Genomic DNA, 14,798 nt, shown 5'->3' with positions numbered 1-14,798 from the left:
TAAACAGCGTATTTCAGGTTATTAACAGCGATCATTTCTAGGATTTTCCTAGCGGATAATTATAGAGGTGTTAATATTTGAAGCCGGCGTTAAAAATGCTGTCATGTGGCCAGCTGCATTTCAGCCGAGGTCAAACTGGTCACTATAGTGTTGTTAAATGCGTGCGGTCGCTTATTATGCAACAAGAGCGCATAAAACAATCTATAAATGCTGTACTTGCTTTAGCTGGTTAACAGTCTCATTGAGTCTCAAAGTAGGATTTTCAAGTAATCTCCTTTTGCTATGTCTTAGGTCATACCTTGCAAGCTTTTTTCTGGTCCCAATGTCCATAATACCTGTGTACCTACATAGTAACTACATGTGTATGTAACATGTAACCACAGTGTATGCACATAGCATCTACAGATCTAAGTACATAAGTACTGTTGCGTAACTCGACATATGTACCTACGTTTTGTATTAGTAACAACGGTATGTATTAGAATAACTGGAAAAATGTTATCCATGGATGGAAACGGGTAGCTTTAGGGATAAGTAAAGCGGGAGGTGTTGGATCTGGTGAAACTGGTGCATGAATGTAACTTAAAGAGTAATTCATCAGTGGCTGTCCAATTAATATATGATGTAACATGCTGGACACCAACCACAATTTATAATGCAAAGCCTTTTATTCCTGTTACATATTTATACTTTCAGTGTTGTTACCAATGTTACTAATACGCTTGTCATCACACATACCCTTCAGTGTCACGTATGTGTAGTTACACAACATACAATACTATGTACCAATGTGTACCTGCACTGCATTTTTTGGGACAGAGTGACAAATTGATTAAAAACAGCCCAGCCTTTTCCATCTTGAAATCCCTGTATTGTCTCATTCAGTCCGGCAGATTTTGATCGCCTCAAGAAATCTCCCTAAGCGACACATCCGATCAAGGTCAGATAAACCCAAAACCAACCTCAGTTTGTAAAGGTAACCTTCTATCATTTTAGACACTGTACAAACACAGCAAAAAAACACCTGCTACTGTAATTCAAGCTGGCATTAGTGCTAAGTCACCATTTTGGCACAGACAACACCTCTGTCAGAGCAGCAGCATGGTGGCGGCGTCCTCTTAAATGCCCCCTTCTCCTATTCACACCGACAGGTCCCGGGATCGGGCAGCACACGCAGCGCTGTCATCTCTGGCATTGCATCTAAAGAGGAAAGAACTGATAACCGGATAACAATAAGACAAGAGCCACACGCATACACGGGCCAAACAGGTGCAGGCAGCTGACAACAAATAATGAGCCTGCAGGCGACCTCGGTTCCCTTAAGAACTCATTTGCATGTCGGGAGCTGAAGCAGGTTTCAGGGTGGACTGTCGATGTTCTTGAGGCAATATGAAGCACTTCAAAGCAGTACCTGCCTCTCCTCTGGCTGAAAACCGCATTGACAGCCAGAAGTAGCGTGGAGGAGGGAGAATGTAGTGTCATACCAATGATGGGGAGGGTTTGTTGGCATACTGATTGATAAATGAACATCAACCACCACCGCTGTTGCCCATTAATCATTTGGAGTACATCAGACATCATATGTCAAAACAGAGTATGCGTGACCAGGAGGCCAGGAAATAGAGTTGAGGTCTAGAGTTGCGAGAAACGCAGGAGCGTATATTTGTTTTCGTTTTTTTTCCTGTCTCCAACATTTCTCTTTTTCTTCATAATTTGTTATTTTCCAACACTGGAAAAAATAATCAGTGCGGTAAACAATTGGGATTATAGGTTCTTTTTTTCATTTCGCTGAAATAAGGGATCCATTAATCATTACTGAAAAGACTGACACATACAGAGCAGCTATATAGATAGCATTCGGCTTTAAATACGGTCTAGATATTGTCAAGATATTCAATCTGTTGTTTGACTTTCTGAATTTTTGGCTAAGGAGGAAAGCTACTTTTGTACATACTTGTGTACGTAATTTATCGAAATGTTCATTATAGCACAGTTTGGTTTTAAATCTCCTGAAATGTGCAATTATATACACATAAGTATGTATACGGATAGAATAACAAAACAAAAACAGTTATAGTACTGCATATATATTTATCCTTCCATATAAATTACACAAGGCCCCACCTTCATCATGTCAAAGTGGCGTGGCACTTTCAATAGGAATAGGAAAGAAAGTGAGCAAAGGTAAGAGTAAGTAATGAAATTTATGAAATGGTTAGTTCTTCATTGAGTTTTGTCATTTTTATTTGGAATACCTGAATAATTTGAGATACCATGTTATCTAAATTGTTTAGATTTTTAGAACCTATATTAAACTTGACAGCACTGATTTTCACATTGATATAGAAAAATAATAATAATGCAGACAGCATGAATACAAATGTTTGTTTTGTGCTCTGCATTCTCAGTCTCGGCCAATATCTTCCTGAAACGAGTCATTAAAATGAACAAAAATGATATGAGAAATACAGTAGCCTATATCTAAAGAAAGTTTGAAGTGTCTATTATTAAAAGAAGCTCAATATCCTTTATTTATATATCAATATTCTTTGATAAAATAATCCAGCCTTTCCAGTCTGATCTCACCTATAATGTGATCATCAATTAGAACCCAGTTACTACACGGTAATCTAATACAGTATATAATATTCAGGCGCTCCACCAAAATCTTAATCAAGAGTCTTTTTTACGCATTTAACCACGTGTCAGGGACTAAATGCAATCATTTTAAAAAAGCATTAGCACTAGCCTAGAAAGTGCTTTGATATGTAATTTTACAGTATTAAACTTTAGCGCCGAAGTTTCGCATTTAACGTAAGGGGTCTATTCAAATTAATTACCATTACTGTGAGCAATATTAACAGTGATGCCTGCCTCGGCAAGCACCACTAATTATGCTAAAGTATGTGGCAATTAGGATCACGAGAGCATGCTGCTATGACTGGTCACACATAGATGATAACGATGATAGCGTTCGTCATTACAACTGAGACCAGCTGCAAGTGCGGTGCCAGCACGCCTAGTGGGTGAAACCTGTCCTAATGCATTACTGCTCTGTTCTGAAGATAAAATGCTACGCTACACCACCGCCACCTGTGCTTGTCGCGAAGCACTCTTATCTAGTTATATGCTCGGTTACCACACATTTATCACCCCCACACACACAACATGCACCAGAGCTGGTGTTGTACCGGCTGCGGTCCACTGAAAGCACACGAGAGCTCTCTGAAGGTTCTAATAATGACAATTATCAATAGGCCTTTATGGGTGCCTGCATATCTAGTGGTGGTTGTCTAGGTAGCAAATCCTCATCGGAGACAAGTGATTGCTTTGTCAATAAATGATGCTGGGTTGAATGGAGATAACTGGATGTAGACCACCAATTATCGCAGGCTCGGCAGAATAAATAAAGGCTCTGCCAAAAATGAATATTTTGCTCATTTACTTTCAAACCGATCACGTGGATTCTGCATTGTGTGCAGAAAAAAAGATGCTCTTGTAAATGTGTTTGGCGATTCGTATCGTCAAGCTACAAAAATGACTATATAGTACCGTGAAAGCAACATAAAATCACTGTTGCTATGGATAACTGTTAATATTAATCTGGAGATGAGTCTAAAACGGCTCAAAGCTATATTGATTTGTGGGAAACAAACCTCCATACACATGAAATGTAACACTAATCAAGCTTTGGGGTCTCCCATCCTCTTTTAGCTGTAGCTTAGACATGGCATCATCAGAACGTATTTCTGAAAAGCACAGTTTCTTTTTGCGAATTGTACGTATTGTAGATGTGCGATATGCAGTATTGTGGTGTTTTGGGAAGCATTTATAGACTAAGGGTCAACAAAAAGAAAGATATGAACTTGTACTGAAACCAATACACCTCAAGTTCGGTTTGCTATCTTTTGTTATTTGAAAAACAAAGAAAAACAAAAAAAAAACAACAACAACACTTTATGTGGTTTGTTTTTGGTCTCCAGACTGAAAAACATAAGAAGTGCCTACTGGAGCTGAACACAAACAAGGCATCTCTACTGATCACTGCAGACAAAAGGGGAGGGAAGGAATCTCATTATAAATTGTGTTTTCTGTGCGTTAGTTCAGAATGGCTCACACTTCATCACTCCATCTCTATACAGGAGCAGCGCTGCCGGCTGATGCTAATGCTGTTTACTCTGAGCACACTCTTTATCAGGATGGCTGGGAATAACACTGGGAAATCCAGGCCTTGTTGTGTGCGTTTTGCTAGTGTTTAGGAATAATATTTGTCACCACAGAAGTCCATTCATGTCTGAAACGACAACATGAACTCAGGTCTACCTTCTGATTATGTGCCACTGCTTTTTACGGCAGAATTTGTATAGTGCTTACACATGTAGCTCTCCTTTTTCAGCAAACAAGAGACACTGATACAGTCTTTATATATGAACTACTCCAGCATCCTGTGACTCTATATAGGACAAGCCATTTGGAGAATAAATGAATGGATGAAAAAAAAAGTCTACTTTTGCCCTGTCATGGCACTAAAATTTTACCGGTCATAACAGTACCGTATTTTAACAGTACCGGTTTTGTACCAATTTTGGTATCATAGCAAAATGTTTAAGTATTTATTTAATTTTTATTATTACACACATGTTAAACAAATAAAATGAGTTAACTATCAATGCTATTAAGTGAATAATACATAATACCTGTTAAAATGGCAGGTTTTTGTGATGTAAAGAAGCTAGATCAAGATTTTTTTTTTTACCTTTAATGTCAACTATAATCTGTACGACTGAAAACAAACTGAAATATTTTAGGAAAGGTGGAGTAAAAATAAGAAACTAAAATATTGCATAAGCCTCTTATAACTGGAGATATGGCTGTGTTTAGAATTAGGTAATCACATTCTAACTCGAGCTAAATAGATGTCAGCATAGACCTAGCATCATGTGGCTCTTATTGAACCCAAATGAAGCTCGGCTGTTAGTCAGTAAAAGCCATGGTCTGCCAAGAGTTTCCAAAGCATCAGAGGGATCATATTGTTAGAAGGTATAGGTGTACAAAAGAATGTCCAAGGCATTAGATATACTATGAAACACGGTCATCATCAAGCGCAGGAAATATGGAGCAACAGTCATATTACCATACACTGGATGTCCCTCTGGTTAGGGAGGCCTACAGCAACGTTCTCGTCATATGTCTGGGCTATAGGGTAGGGTGACAAGAAAAACATCCAGCCCAGTTAAATTTAGCCAAAACAATTTAAGTCTCCCAAAAGCATGTGGGAAAATGTGTTATGGTCTAATGACCAAGGTCGAACTCTTTGGTTATAAATTCAAAAGGTATGTTTGGTGCAAAAACAACGCTGCTCATCACTCAAAGAACACCATATCCACAATGAAGCTTGGTGGTGGGAGCATGATGCTTTGGGCTTGTTTTTCTTCGGCTGAGTCCTAGTCAAGGAGGAGGCAATTATGAACAGTTCTAAATACCAGTTAATACTGGCATAAAACCTTCAGGCATCTGCTATAAAGCTAAAGGTGAAAAGGAAATTCTTTTAGCATGACAACGAGCCAAAACATACATCCAAATCAACAAAGGGAAAGCAAAAGAAAATTCAAGTTTTGGAATGGCTCAGCCAGAGCCCAGACCTGAATCTGATTGTAAATCTGTGGGGAGATGTCCTCGCAATCGGACAGATTTTAAGTGTTTTTGCAAAGAAGAGTGGGCAAATATTGATATAAAGATGTGTAATGCTGATGGACTCATCCCCAAAAAGACCCACAACAGATTTCAGAATGTATTTAATTGAGTTGCACAGTTTGCATTAAAGGTAGACAAAATATTTATCTTGGTCTCATTTTCAAACATCACAGAAGCCTGGCTTTATAACAGAGGTGTGAAGACTTCCTATATCCACTGTATGTGTGTGTGTGTGTGTATATAACACCTTCTTTTGAACTTTAGACATTCTACTATTTGACATGTCAGCTAATTCTCATTCATTTGTAGCTACCTGTCTGCTAAATCTCAGAGTAGACTGTTAGGGTAGGTTCATATATACTTGCAAAATTTCTGATAGCCAGTGTGTAGTATGTTGTGGACCCATCCAAATAAAGTGTTAGAAGGTATTAAGCAGACAGTCTGCTAATACTTTAATGACTTTGACATATAGTTGCGAAATTACTTACTTTCAGTAAATATTTACTTAAAGTATTACTAAAAAAAGAGCTCACTATGAACAAACTCTGACATATAGTGGATATTGAGTGGACGTAAAAGCCTATGATTTGCCATTGTGTTCACATGCTCATCATTCATGTTTGTGATTGGCTACAATTCTGAACGCTTCAAAAAAAGCTTTGTATATAGAAACCCTTTCTGTTCTGCACAGAGGAGCATTTGAAAGCAACCACCTATTAGTGCAACCGAGCCGACCTGATCAACTCAATCAACTCAGAACTGTTGCATTTTTAAAATCTTAGTACAAACATGGAATAGAATTATCAGTACTTCTGACAACACCACAAGAAAGAGTGTCTTACCACAACACTGTTTAACATTAATGTCTCTCAACGCTGATTATCCTCTCTTCTGGCGTATCATTAGGTACGCCTCAAAACTTAATAAAACCGTCGCTTCATACATCATGTTGAGGTTTAAGCAATGCTTCCTGAGAGCATGGAGTGCACTGGCAAGGAGCCATTAGCCAAAAAAGAAAAAAAAATCACATGCACAGTAGCTCATGAAAACTGATTAATTATGGCACACCATTAAAATTTTGCAAAAATTGATCATTACAAATTATGAAGTGACTTCATGCCTTGGCGTTATACACCCAAAAGGATATTATCTGATGATTTTGTTTGTTTAATTACCTCTGATATAAACGGTCAAGCTGTTACCAGAAGTTGGCAACTATGCTTGTTAGCTTTGAATAGCATCTCGCCTTCTATGTAGCTATTTAGACAATGATGCTTAAACAAACCTGATGTACAGTTAAAAAAGAGACATTTGAAATCTATATATTTTTGTATAAATATAAAGGGAATACAGAACAAACTGCATAAAACGAAATGAAACATAGCAAACTCATAGCATGCTCTATTCTGCCATAATACAAAATTACTACTTGCGATATCTCTGCAGTACAATCTTGTACTGTAACATCAAGTATCGTCACTTGTTTGCTTGCACTTCTTACAACTGAACTGTTCCGGTTGACAGAATGTCAAGATTCTTCGCTCTTACTAATACATTCACACAAGCGCTGACACACACACACACACACACACACACACACACACACAAACAAAACAAATCTTTTTCCAGGGTACAAAGACAGTTTAATAAATGGAGATGGCAAAAAGGGCAAAAGCAATTTCACTGTAAAGAGGAAAGAAGTTCTCCAGAGTGCAGTGCTTTAATTTTAAAACGAACCCAAACTTGTACAGTGTCAAGATAAATTTACACCCCTCTGAACATGTCTGCATTAAACAACCTTTCAACCCTGCTGCATCAGCACCGCTTCATGTGTGTCGCATGCAAGGGATGACAGGCGGACGGATTGAGGGCGAATGGGGTTTTAAGGCTTCTCGCCTCAAATGTCAAAAAGCACATTTATGATACACTCGCTCCAGTAAAGCTCTCTCCAAGGAACGAAGGCAAGAGATATCAGTGCTCAGGCAAGGCTGGTGGAACACAAAAGAGGTTCCAATAAGATGGATAATGAGAAGCCCTTCCATCCATGTGACAACTCCGAATGAAGTGATGGCTTGAACGCAACTCTGCAGAAACATCTAGAGTGGTAATGAGGTAAAGAAGAGACATATACACAGAAGTGGATCCTAAGGTTTAACAACAGTGTGTCTTTAAATAAATGAAGATGAACTTAATATATGTGCGGAGGACACGGTAAAGTAAGCTATATCTCTTAGGCAGCAACAACAAGGATTAGTTTCTGAGAGAAAAACAGGATTTCATTCTTAATGTTCTGCAGAAAAATGGTGCCCAAGTCTTTTGTGCAAACTGTTGACCCTCCCTTCTTGGCACTCCGATTGGGTAAATATACTCATCCACACGGTCCAGAGACTCCCAACAAATGTTTTAGTCACACCTGCGCATCCTGTCTTATTTATATATCCATGGCACGCTGCCAAAGGCTTTCTGTAAAACCAACGATCCGATACCAAAAAAATGCATCATTTTATGATGCTTTTTTAATTAAGCAATATACAACTAGTGAAATGCGTTCTTGATGATCCATTTTAAAATGGCTGCCAATGCATGTAAATACTGAAAAGCTACCTGAAATGTTCAGACAGTTTAAAGAGGCTCACTAGGGCATAACCTATTTTTTTGTGCAATTTTTTTAGCAGCAGAGCTTTAAAGGGGATGCATTTTACAGCAATTTCTTAGAAAGGGCTTTAGTATGCTGACGGTGTGATTGTTAAGACTGTGCTCTGTAAGAGGGTTTTTTAAAAAACATCTGGAGACTGGAGTAGGTTTTTATTCTTTTGGTGTTCCATCTAGCTCTTGGAATCCTAAACTAGCATTATCACACAGGGCTTCTTCAAGGGCAGCTAGTTTTTCAGACAACCACTGACTAGCCGAGGGATAATCACAGTCCTCGGGGGTCAAATGCATAGATGTCACAAGGTCATCAGAGATCCACTGCTACAGTTAGAATTTTTTGAGAATTAGTATTGTGCTGCTTTCTCTGCATAGCAATTAAACATATAATGATGCATATAATGAATACCATTATAATGAAATAAAAGATCTACACTGCTGGCTTTATAATAATAATGTGAGAAGGCCATTCTTACGGGGCACATTATTGCATTCGTTTGCCTCTAAAGCTCTGATGTTAGTCTATGAACACATGCACTAGATGGGCATTTGAGAGCCTGGGTAAAAATACTAATTTCTCTATTTCAAACTGATTCCCACTTTTGTGAAACGTTGTTAGTTCTTAAATCCCAAAAATTGATTAGTCCAGCCTGTTTTCAGTTAATAAATGGAACACCTCGAATCCAATAAATTGGGGGATGAAATGTTGCGCTCTGTTACTTTTTATATGAAATTGTCTTTTTTTGCAACATTCAAAAAGGAAATACCATTTCATCACAGTGTAGTGACAGATTGCCGTCCCTCCTCACTTCAAGAGAAGTAGCAGTGGCACTCTGCTTTAACATCAGTTAGAGCATGAAATACACGAGAATGAATCAAAAAGTACAACAACAAAATATTGATGATTTCAAGGTGTCATGACGATGAGAAATCAAATTTGCCTTGATCTTTTCGCGTATAAGAATGTCTGATGTGTTTTGCTTTGTTGAATGATGAAACGGTACTATATCTGACTGCAGCTGCGTCACAAACTACAAGTAAATGATTTCATAACATTTTGTCTGAAAATGATTCCATTATATTTCGATTACGCTTTCAAAACACTCACATGCAATAGTGAGGGGGTGTTGATTCTGTTCCTGTGCAGTGATTAGTTAGCAATCATAACAGTGGCCGATCGCTGAGGAGCCTTAAGGTCCGCGTGAAATCAGAATTCACTATATTTATTTTGTTAGCGTTCTCTGATTATGACATCATTAAAGGAACACTTCAATTTTTTGGGAAAATAGGCAAATTCTCCAACTCCTCCAGAGTTAATAAGTTGAGTTTTACTGCTTTTGAGTTCATTCAGCCCATCTCTGGGTCTGCCGATAACACTTTTAGCATAGCTTAGCATATATCAATGAATCCAATCAGACCAGTAGCATCACGTTCAAAAATGACCAATGTTTTTTTGATATATTTCCCATTTAAAACTTGGTAAATGTGTACAAAGACAGTGTACAAAGTTTCTATTTTCTAGGCCCGTATGATTAGGAACTATACACTTTTATTTTTTGAATGTGCTGCTACTGGTCTAATTGGATTTAATGATCTATGCTAAGCTATGCTAAAAAAGTGCTATCGGCAGACCCGAGATCGCTACATGGATTCAAAAACGCGGTAAAACTTAACTTATTAACTCTGGGGAGTTCATTTGAGCCCATTTCCAAACAAAGTGGAGCGTTCCTGTAACCACGTCCACGTTTCATTTCTGAACGAAACACCTACTTTACTACATCTGATTTGCAGTACAAAAAAAAAAAAGTTTCTCTCTGAAGTACGGCACAAAAAGTAAGTAAAATCAGTCGCATATTTCCATTTCAATCAGACTACCTAAAGACACGCCCCTTTTAAATGAATCTACTGGAGTTTTACAATTAGTTGTGAATAAATATGCTTTACAAGTTTGAAATAATATTACTGTAAAAATACTGAAAACTGAACAAACTGATGCATAATTTAAGTATCAAAATAATTTTATTACATCACATTTTCTAAAAGTGGGCTCAGACAAAACAATGTCACTACTTCTGGTCTAGCCGATTTTGAAAACAGATAGTTTTGCACATTCCTAGTCAATCTGGAGCTTGACTTTCTCCTCCTAGATTATCAAGACTTGAGTGTTCCCTCTCGTAAATCCTCCTGGAGGAGGAACATTTTGTGGAATCCGTCAGGTGTAAACGCCACAGAGGAAGAAAGCTGCTCTAACGTTTTGCCTCAGAGATGACTGTCACCTAAAGGGTAAACAAAACGCAAGATGCCTGCACTCTGGGACTTGTGACTTATCAATACCATCAGTCAAGTGCCATGTGCGTCACTGTACATTATCTCACCTACCAAAGCACTTTTGCCCAACAGATGTGACAGCTTTAAAGCCCTCACTTGCATGCATTATGTAAACAACACATATGTTAGCCAACAGTTTAGTGATATCATGTCATTTCCGGATACCTCAGTTTGATAACGTGCCGCCCTCCCATTGACCGAACGCATTTGATGCCTCAGGTTTGATCAATAGCTAATGCAATCTGAAACTCCATCCATCATACTGATTAATGCCAACTGAAATCATAATACCATTATTGTACGTTATCTGCCTCACCACCAATCCCAACTGACTCTACATGGAATAATGAGTGTGGAAATGATTAATAGGGAAGAGATGGAAAGTAGAAAGTTGACTGGGTTCTGGCAGGCAGGAGAAAATTAGTGTGGTGCAGTCAACACATAGTTAACGAGGCTAGTGCAGCCACAGGACCAGACAAATGAAAAAGTAGAGAAATGTCCAAGGTTTGAGTAATTGTCCCAATCTGTGCCTGAAGCCCAATATGGCTAACGGGTTGAATTTTTATGGACGAGTCCAGGTCATTATATGCTTGTGAGCAGGCAGCCACCAAAAAGTCTGTGAAGAAGATAAGCAGTTAAGCTATGGGGAGAATGCGAGGCTGTGACCTGGATTTTTTTGACCTAAAATTAATTCCGTCCTTATCTTTGACTTTGCGAGTCTTCGGTTTTCCCTTTTGTCTCTTCAACTTCCAAGTTCAGCTGTCAATAAAAAATTGAACAAAGAAAAAACGGACTTGCTTAATGAGAGCATGTTCCCTTCAAACCGGTCTTATCAAACACAGCTTATCGATATTTATTTGAGCCAGTTTTGACTAAGAATCAAATGAAGTCCAAGTACCCTTGAAGCTACTTAATAAATGCTATGTGCATGCTAAAATGCGTGACAGCTACCTTTCGAAAATGAGAAGTGTTGGCCACTGAAGTGTAAATCGTATGTAGTGGCAGGGAACGAATTACCATATTGTATTTCTTTTGGAAATCAAATAAATTTGTCTTCTTATCATTCACAGGTGAACTAAATTTTCTTATGTAAATATTTGTGGTTAAGTCGTCTTTCTGAATTTCTCAGATGTATTAAATAAGATTGTCATTGGCTACCAAAGCTCTTTAGGTGTATGAGCTGAATCGGTGAGTCATGAGTGCTCTAGGCTAACTCTCATTTCTCCTTTCACATATCCCTGTCTACTCACTGCTTGTACTAGTGAGTGACAAGCTCTTGACTGACCCCGGTAGAGTCTTCTTGCCATTAAAAAGGCTCACCTAGTTTACCTCCTGTCAGAACTGATGAACCCCAGCTCTTCTTTTCCTTTCTGGTTATGCGGCTGAAGGGACAGTGATTTAAGCTCAAGCTGGCATCTCTAACACAATCACACACACGAAAAAAAACAAAACTATTTTACTGTATGCTAATAGTTTGGATTAAAATTTGGAAAAAAAAAACCCCAAAAAAACACATCATATGACCATTCTGACCCTTGCTTTTATTTCAGTCAGACACAACCAGGCCAGGTCTGACATGAGACAATGCATACTTTTGACTGTCTAGCTGGCACGTTCTCCTTTGTGTTTTCCTCCTACATGCTGACCACATGCAAATTTCATTGGGGATTGTCAAATAATCCTACTTCAGAGGTGTAAAAACCGCTGAGTCATCTAGGAATACCAAATACTAAGGATTTGGAGAGCTCAGACACATTTTTCTGCATTAGAAAAAAGGCAGTGCTTTTCTTCAGCCATCCCAGTTTGACGTGTAAATCTGGATTTTCACTTCTTTCCAGCATAGCCGCCCCATAAAAAGAGGCTCTGAGCTCCGAGCACTTGAAAGGTTGAAGTAACGGTGAAAAGTCTGTTTAGAGACAGTCACAGTTAAGGAGTCATCTTGTTATATGCCTCGCTCTGCCTATGTGATATTGAAAACAAGGTGTAAAGGGTAGGGCAAGGTTAATAGCAAAACCCTGCAACTCCACGGTAGATGAGTCATGGCTCATTTAGATTAAAACAGGTGGTCAAATGTCAGAGAGTTGAAGAGGGTATAAAATTCTAGAATAACATCGCCTTCCTCCAACCTTATGAATAAATAAATATATAAAAATTAATTCAATTTTAACATGCAAATTTCAGTTGCCTGAAAAAGGACAAGCAGCTTTGATATCTTGGGGACATAAGCCAGTTTTAAAAGTTAGAAATAATGGATGGTTGTGACAAACAACGGTACAAACTAATAATTCCTTGCAGTAACTTTAATCACTTTGGCACTGTTCCTTTAAAGTGAAATGCTAATGTACAGCATTAATCTTTCCTTGAAGTTAGTGGAACCAAAGCTAGAGAGAGAGAGAGAGAGAGAGAGAGAGAGAGAGAGAGAGAGAGAGAGAGAGAGAGAGAGAGCGCAGACATAAACTGTTGCCCACTCCTCTCAGTTTCGCTGAAGTGCTGAAAGTGGGTTTATTTTCTTGCTTTGAGCACTGCATTTGGAGCTATAATTGTAACTCTGGCCTGAGCCGAGCTCACAGGCTAGCTGAAAATGGCTCCCTTGAGGAGGAGTCTTCTGGAGCTCACAGACCTTCAGCTTTCAGCACTTAACCTGCCATGTTTCTTATCTACCACTGCCCTCATTACCATGGCCTTGCCAAGATATCTGGGCTATGTTCTTCACATCTTTAATGTGGTTTTCAATCTGTTCCAGGCTATTTCACAGCTGTAAGTCTCGTCTCTCAAGGGTTGGGATCTACACCAAAAGCAAAGCTATGGGAGTTAATTTCTTCCACTGTTCAAAATTTTGCATAAACTATTAATATAAGAAAGTCTAAGGATGTATTCCGTTCTTCTAAAGGCGTAGTTTATGTAAATGAAATTAAACAAAGGCAAAGTCGACTCGATTGCCACAGTGCTGCTGGAGCAAACATTTCCACAGGTAATGCCTGCCGGAGATGAGCATCTCTCCTCTGCAAGCAGATGTGAAAACTGTTGCAAATGAAAGTCAGTGTTCTGCATCACATCCTGGAGCTCAACACACAGTTAGTACTGTTGAAAATGGTGAAGACCAAATTCTGTCACCGGTGCTGATGTTGCTTTCTTATTGCAGCCTTTGATCTCGAAATTAGCCGACAATAAATAAAATGCAGGACATCTGTTGCTCTCGGTAACGTGAAATTATAATCATTTTGCAGAGACACAGGTCTTTCTTCTATAAACATGTGTCTGTCTAGCTTAATTTCATTCTCTTTTTTCAACATCCTGTTGTTGTCAAATTACGATTCCCAATAAAAACTTCCAGTTCCAAATCCATATTGTTGTCTTTATTCTGAAAAATACAGTTGTCACACAAAAAAACAATCATGCAAAAACTACATTTAATTACCACCAATTTAAAGGTCTATATGTAGTCTGTATTCCAAGTCCTACAGTTTTGTGGAGAAAAAAAACAAATACATTTTTTCAATTCCCCACCAAACTCTCATTTATTTCACGTGCACTGAGATGTCATTGAATGATGTGGACCTGAGCTTTAACTTTTTCCAATCTCTGTCCATTTTACACTTTCCTATTAAAAGCCAAAGGGCCAATAAATGAAAATCAAACTCAGTTTTGTCAAACACGGCGTCTCCGAACACATCCACCGCAGTAAACACGCCGAATAATTGTTTTTAACATGTCTAACAATCGTCCACAATGAAACACAGCCAAGCAAGTGTTTAAAAAAAAATTACGTTTCCATTCTGTTCCTCGCAAAATCCTATGGTATGACGTTAGATAATGTGGAATATGCTGCATGGACATCAGAAAGAAAAACATCCATCCATTTTCCAAACCACTTGTCCTGTGATGGGTGTATGGCCATTATGATTAAATAATGACAGAATTTGTATTTTGGTATGAATATTCCTTTAACATTTTGATGCAAGCAGCAACAATTTCTCGTAAACGCCGTGTAAACGCAGGACCTCCAGTAGCTACATGATAAAAGTGTATTCATACATACCCAAGGCGCTTGTTTGCGCACTAAACCCCCCTTTTCTCTCCCTCGCTCTCTTTTAATAAACAGTCAGACGTCTTCCACCCATTTGAAA

At 38.5% G+C, this 14,798-nt stretch overlaps 1 protein-coding gene across 2 annotated transcripts in view; it reads right to left on the bottom strand.

Moving 5' to 3' along the window:
* gabra3 (gamma-aminobutyric acid type A receptor subunit alpha3) overlaps positions 1-14,798 on the bottom strand; it is a 130,795-nt gene that overhangs the window by 114,878 nt on the left and 1,119 nt on the right. Inside the window, exon 2 of one of the 2 annotated variants that reach the window (XM_043222088.1) lies at positions 5,135-5,196. The exons of the other annotated variant lie outside the window; for it this stretch is intronic. Coding sequence (XP_043078023.1) covers positions 5,135-5,137 — 3 coding nt within the window. The 5' untranslated portion in view covers positions 5,138-5,196. The remainder of the gene's footprint in view (positions 1-5,134; positions 5,197-14,798) is intronic. 2 annotated transcript variants of the gene reach the window in all.

This window comes from Puntigrus tetrazona, chromosome 21 (genome assembly GCF_018831695.1).
Source record: "Puntigrus tetrazona isolate hp1 chromosome 21, ASM1883169v1, whole genome shotgun sequence".
NCBI classification, from domain to species: domain Eukaryota; kingdom Metazoa; phylum Chordata; class Actinopteri; order Cypriniformes; family Cyprinidae; genus Puntigrus; species Puntigrus tetrazona.
Note: the sequence above shows the minus strand (reverse complement) of the source record. Positions and strands in the feature narration are given on the sequence as shown.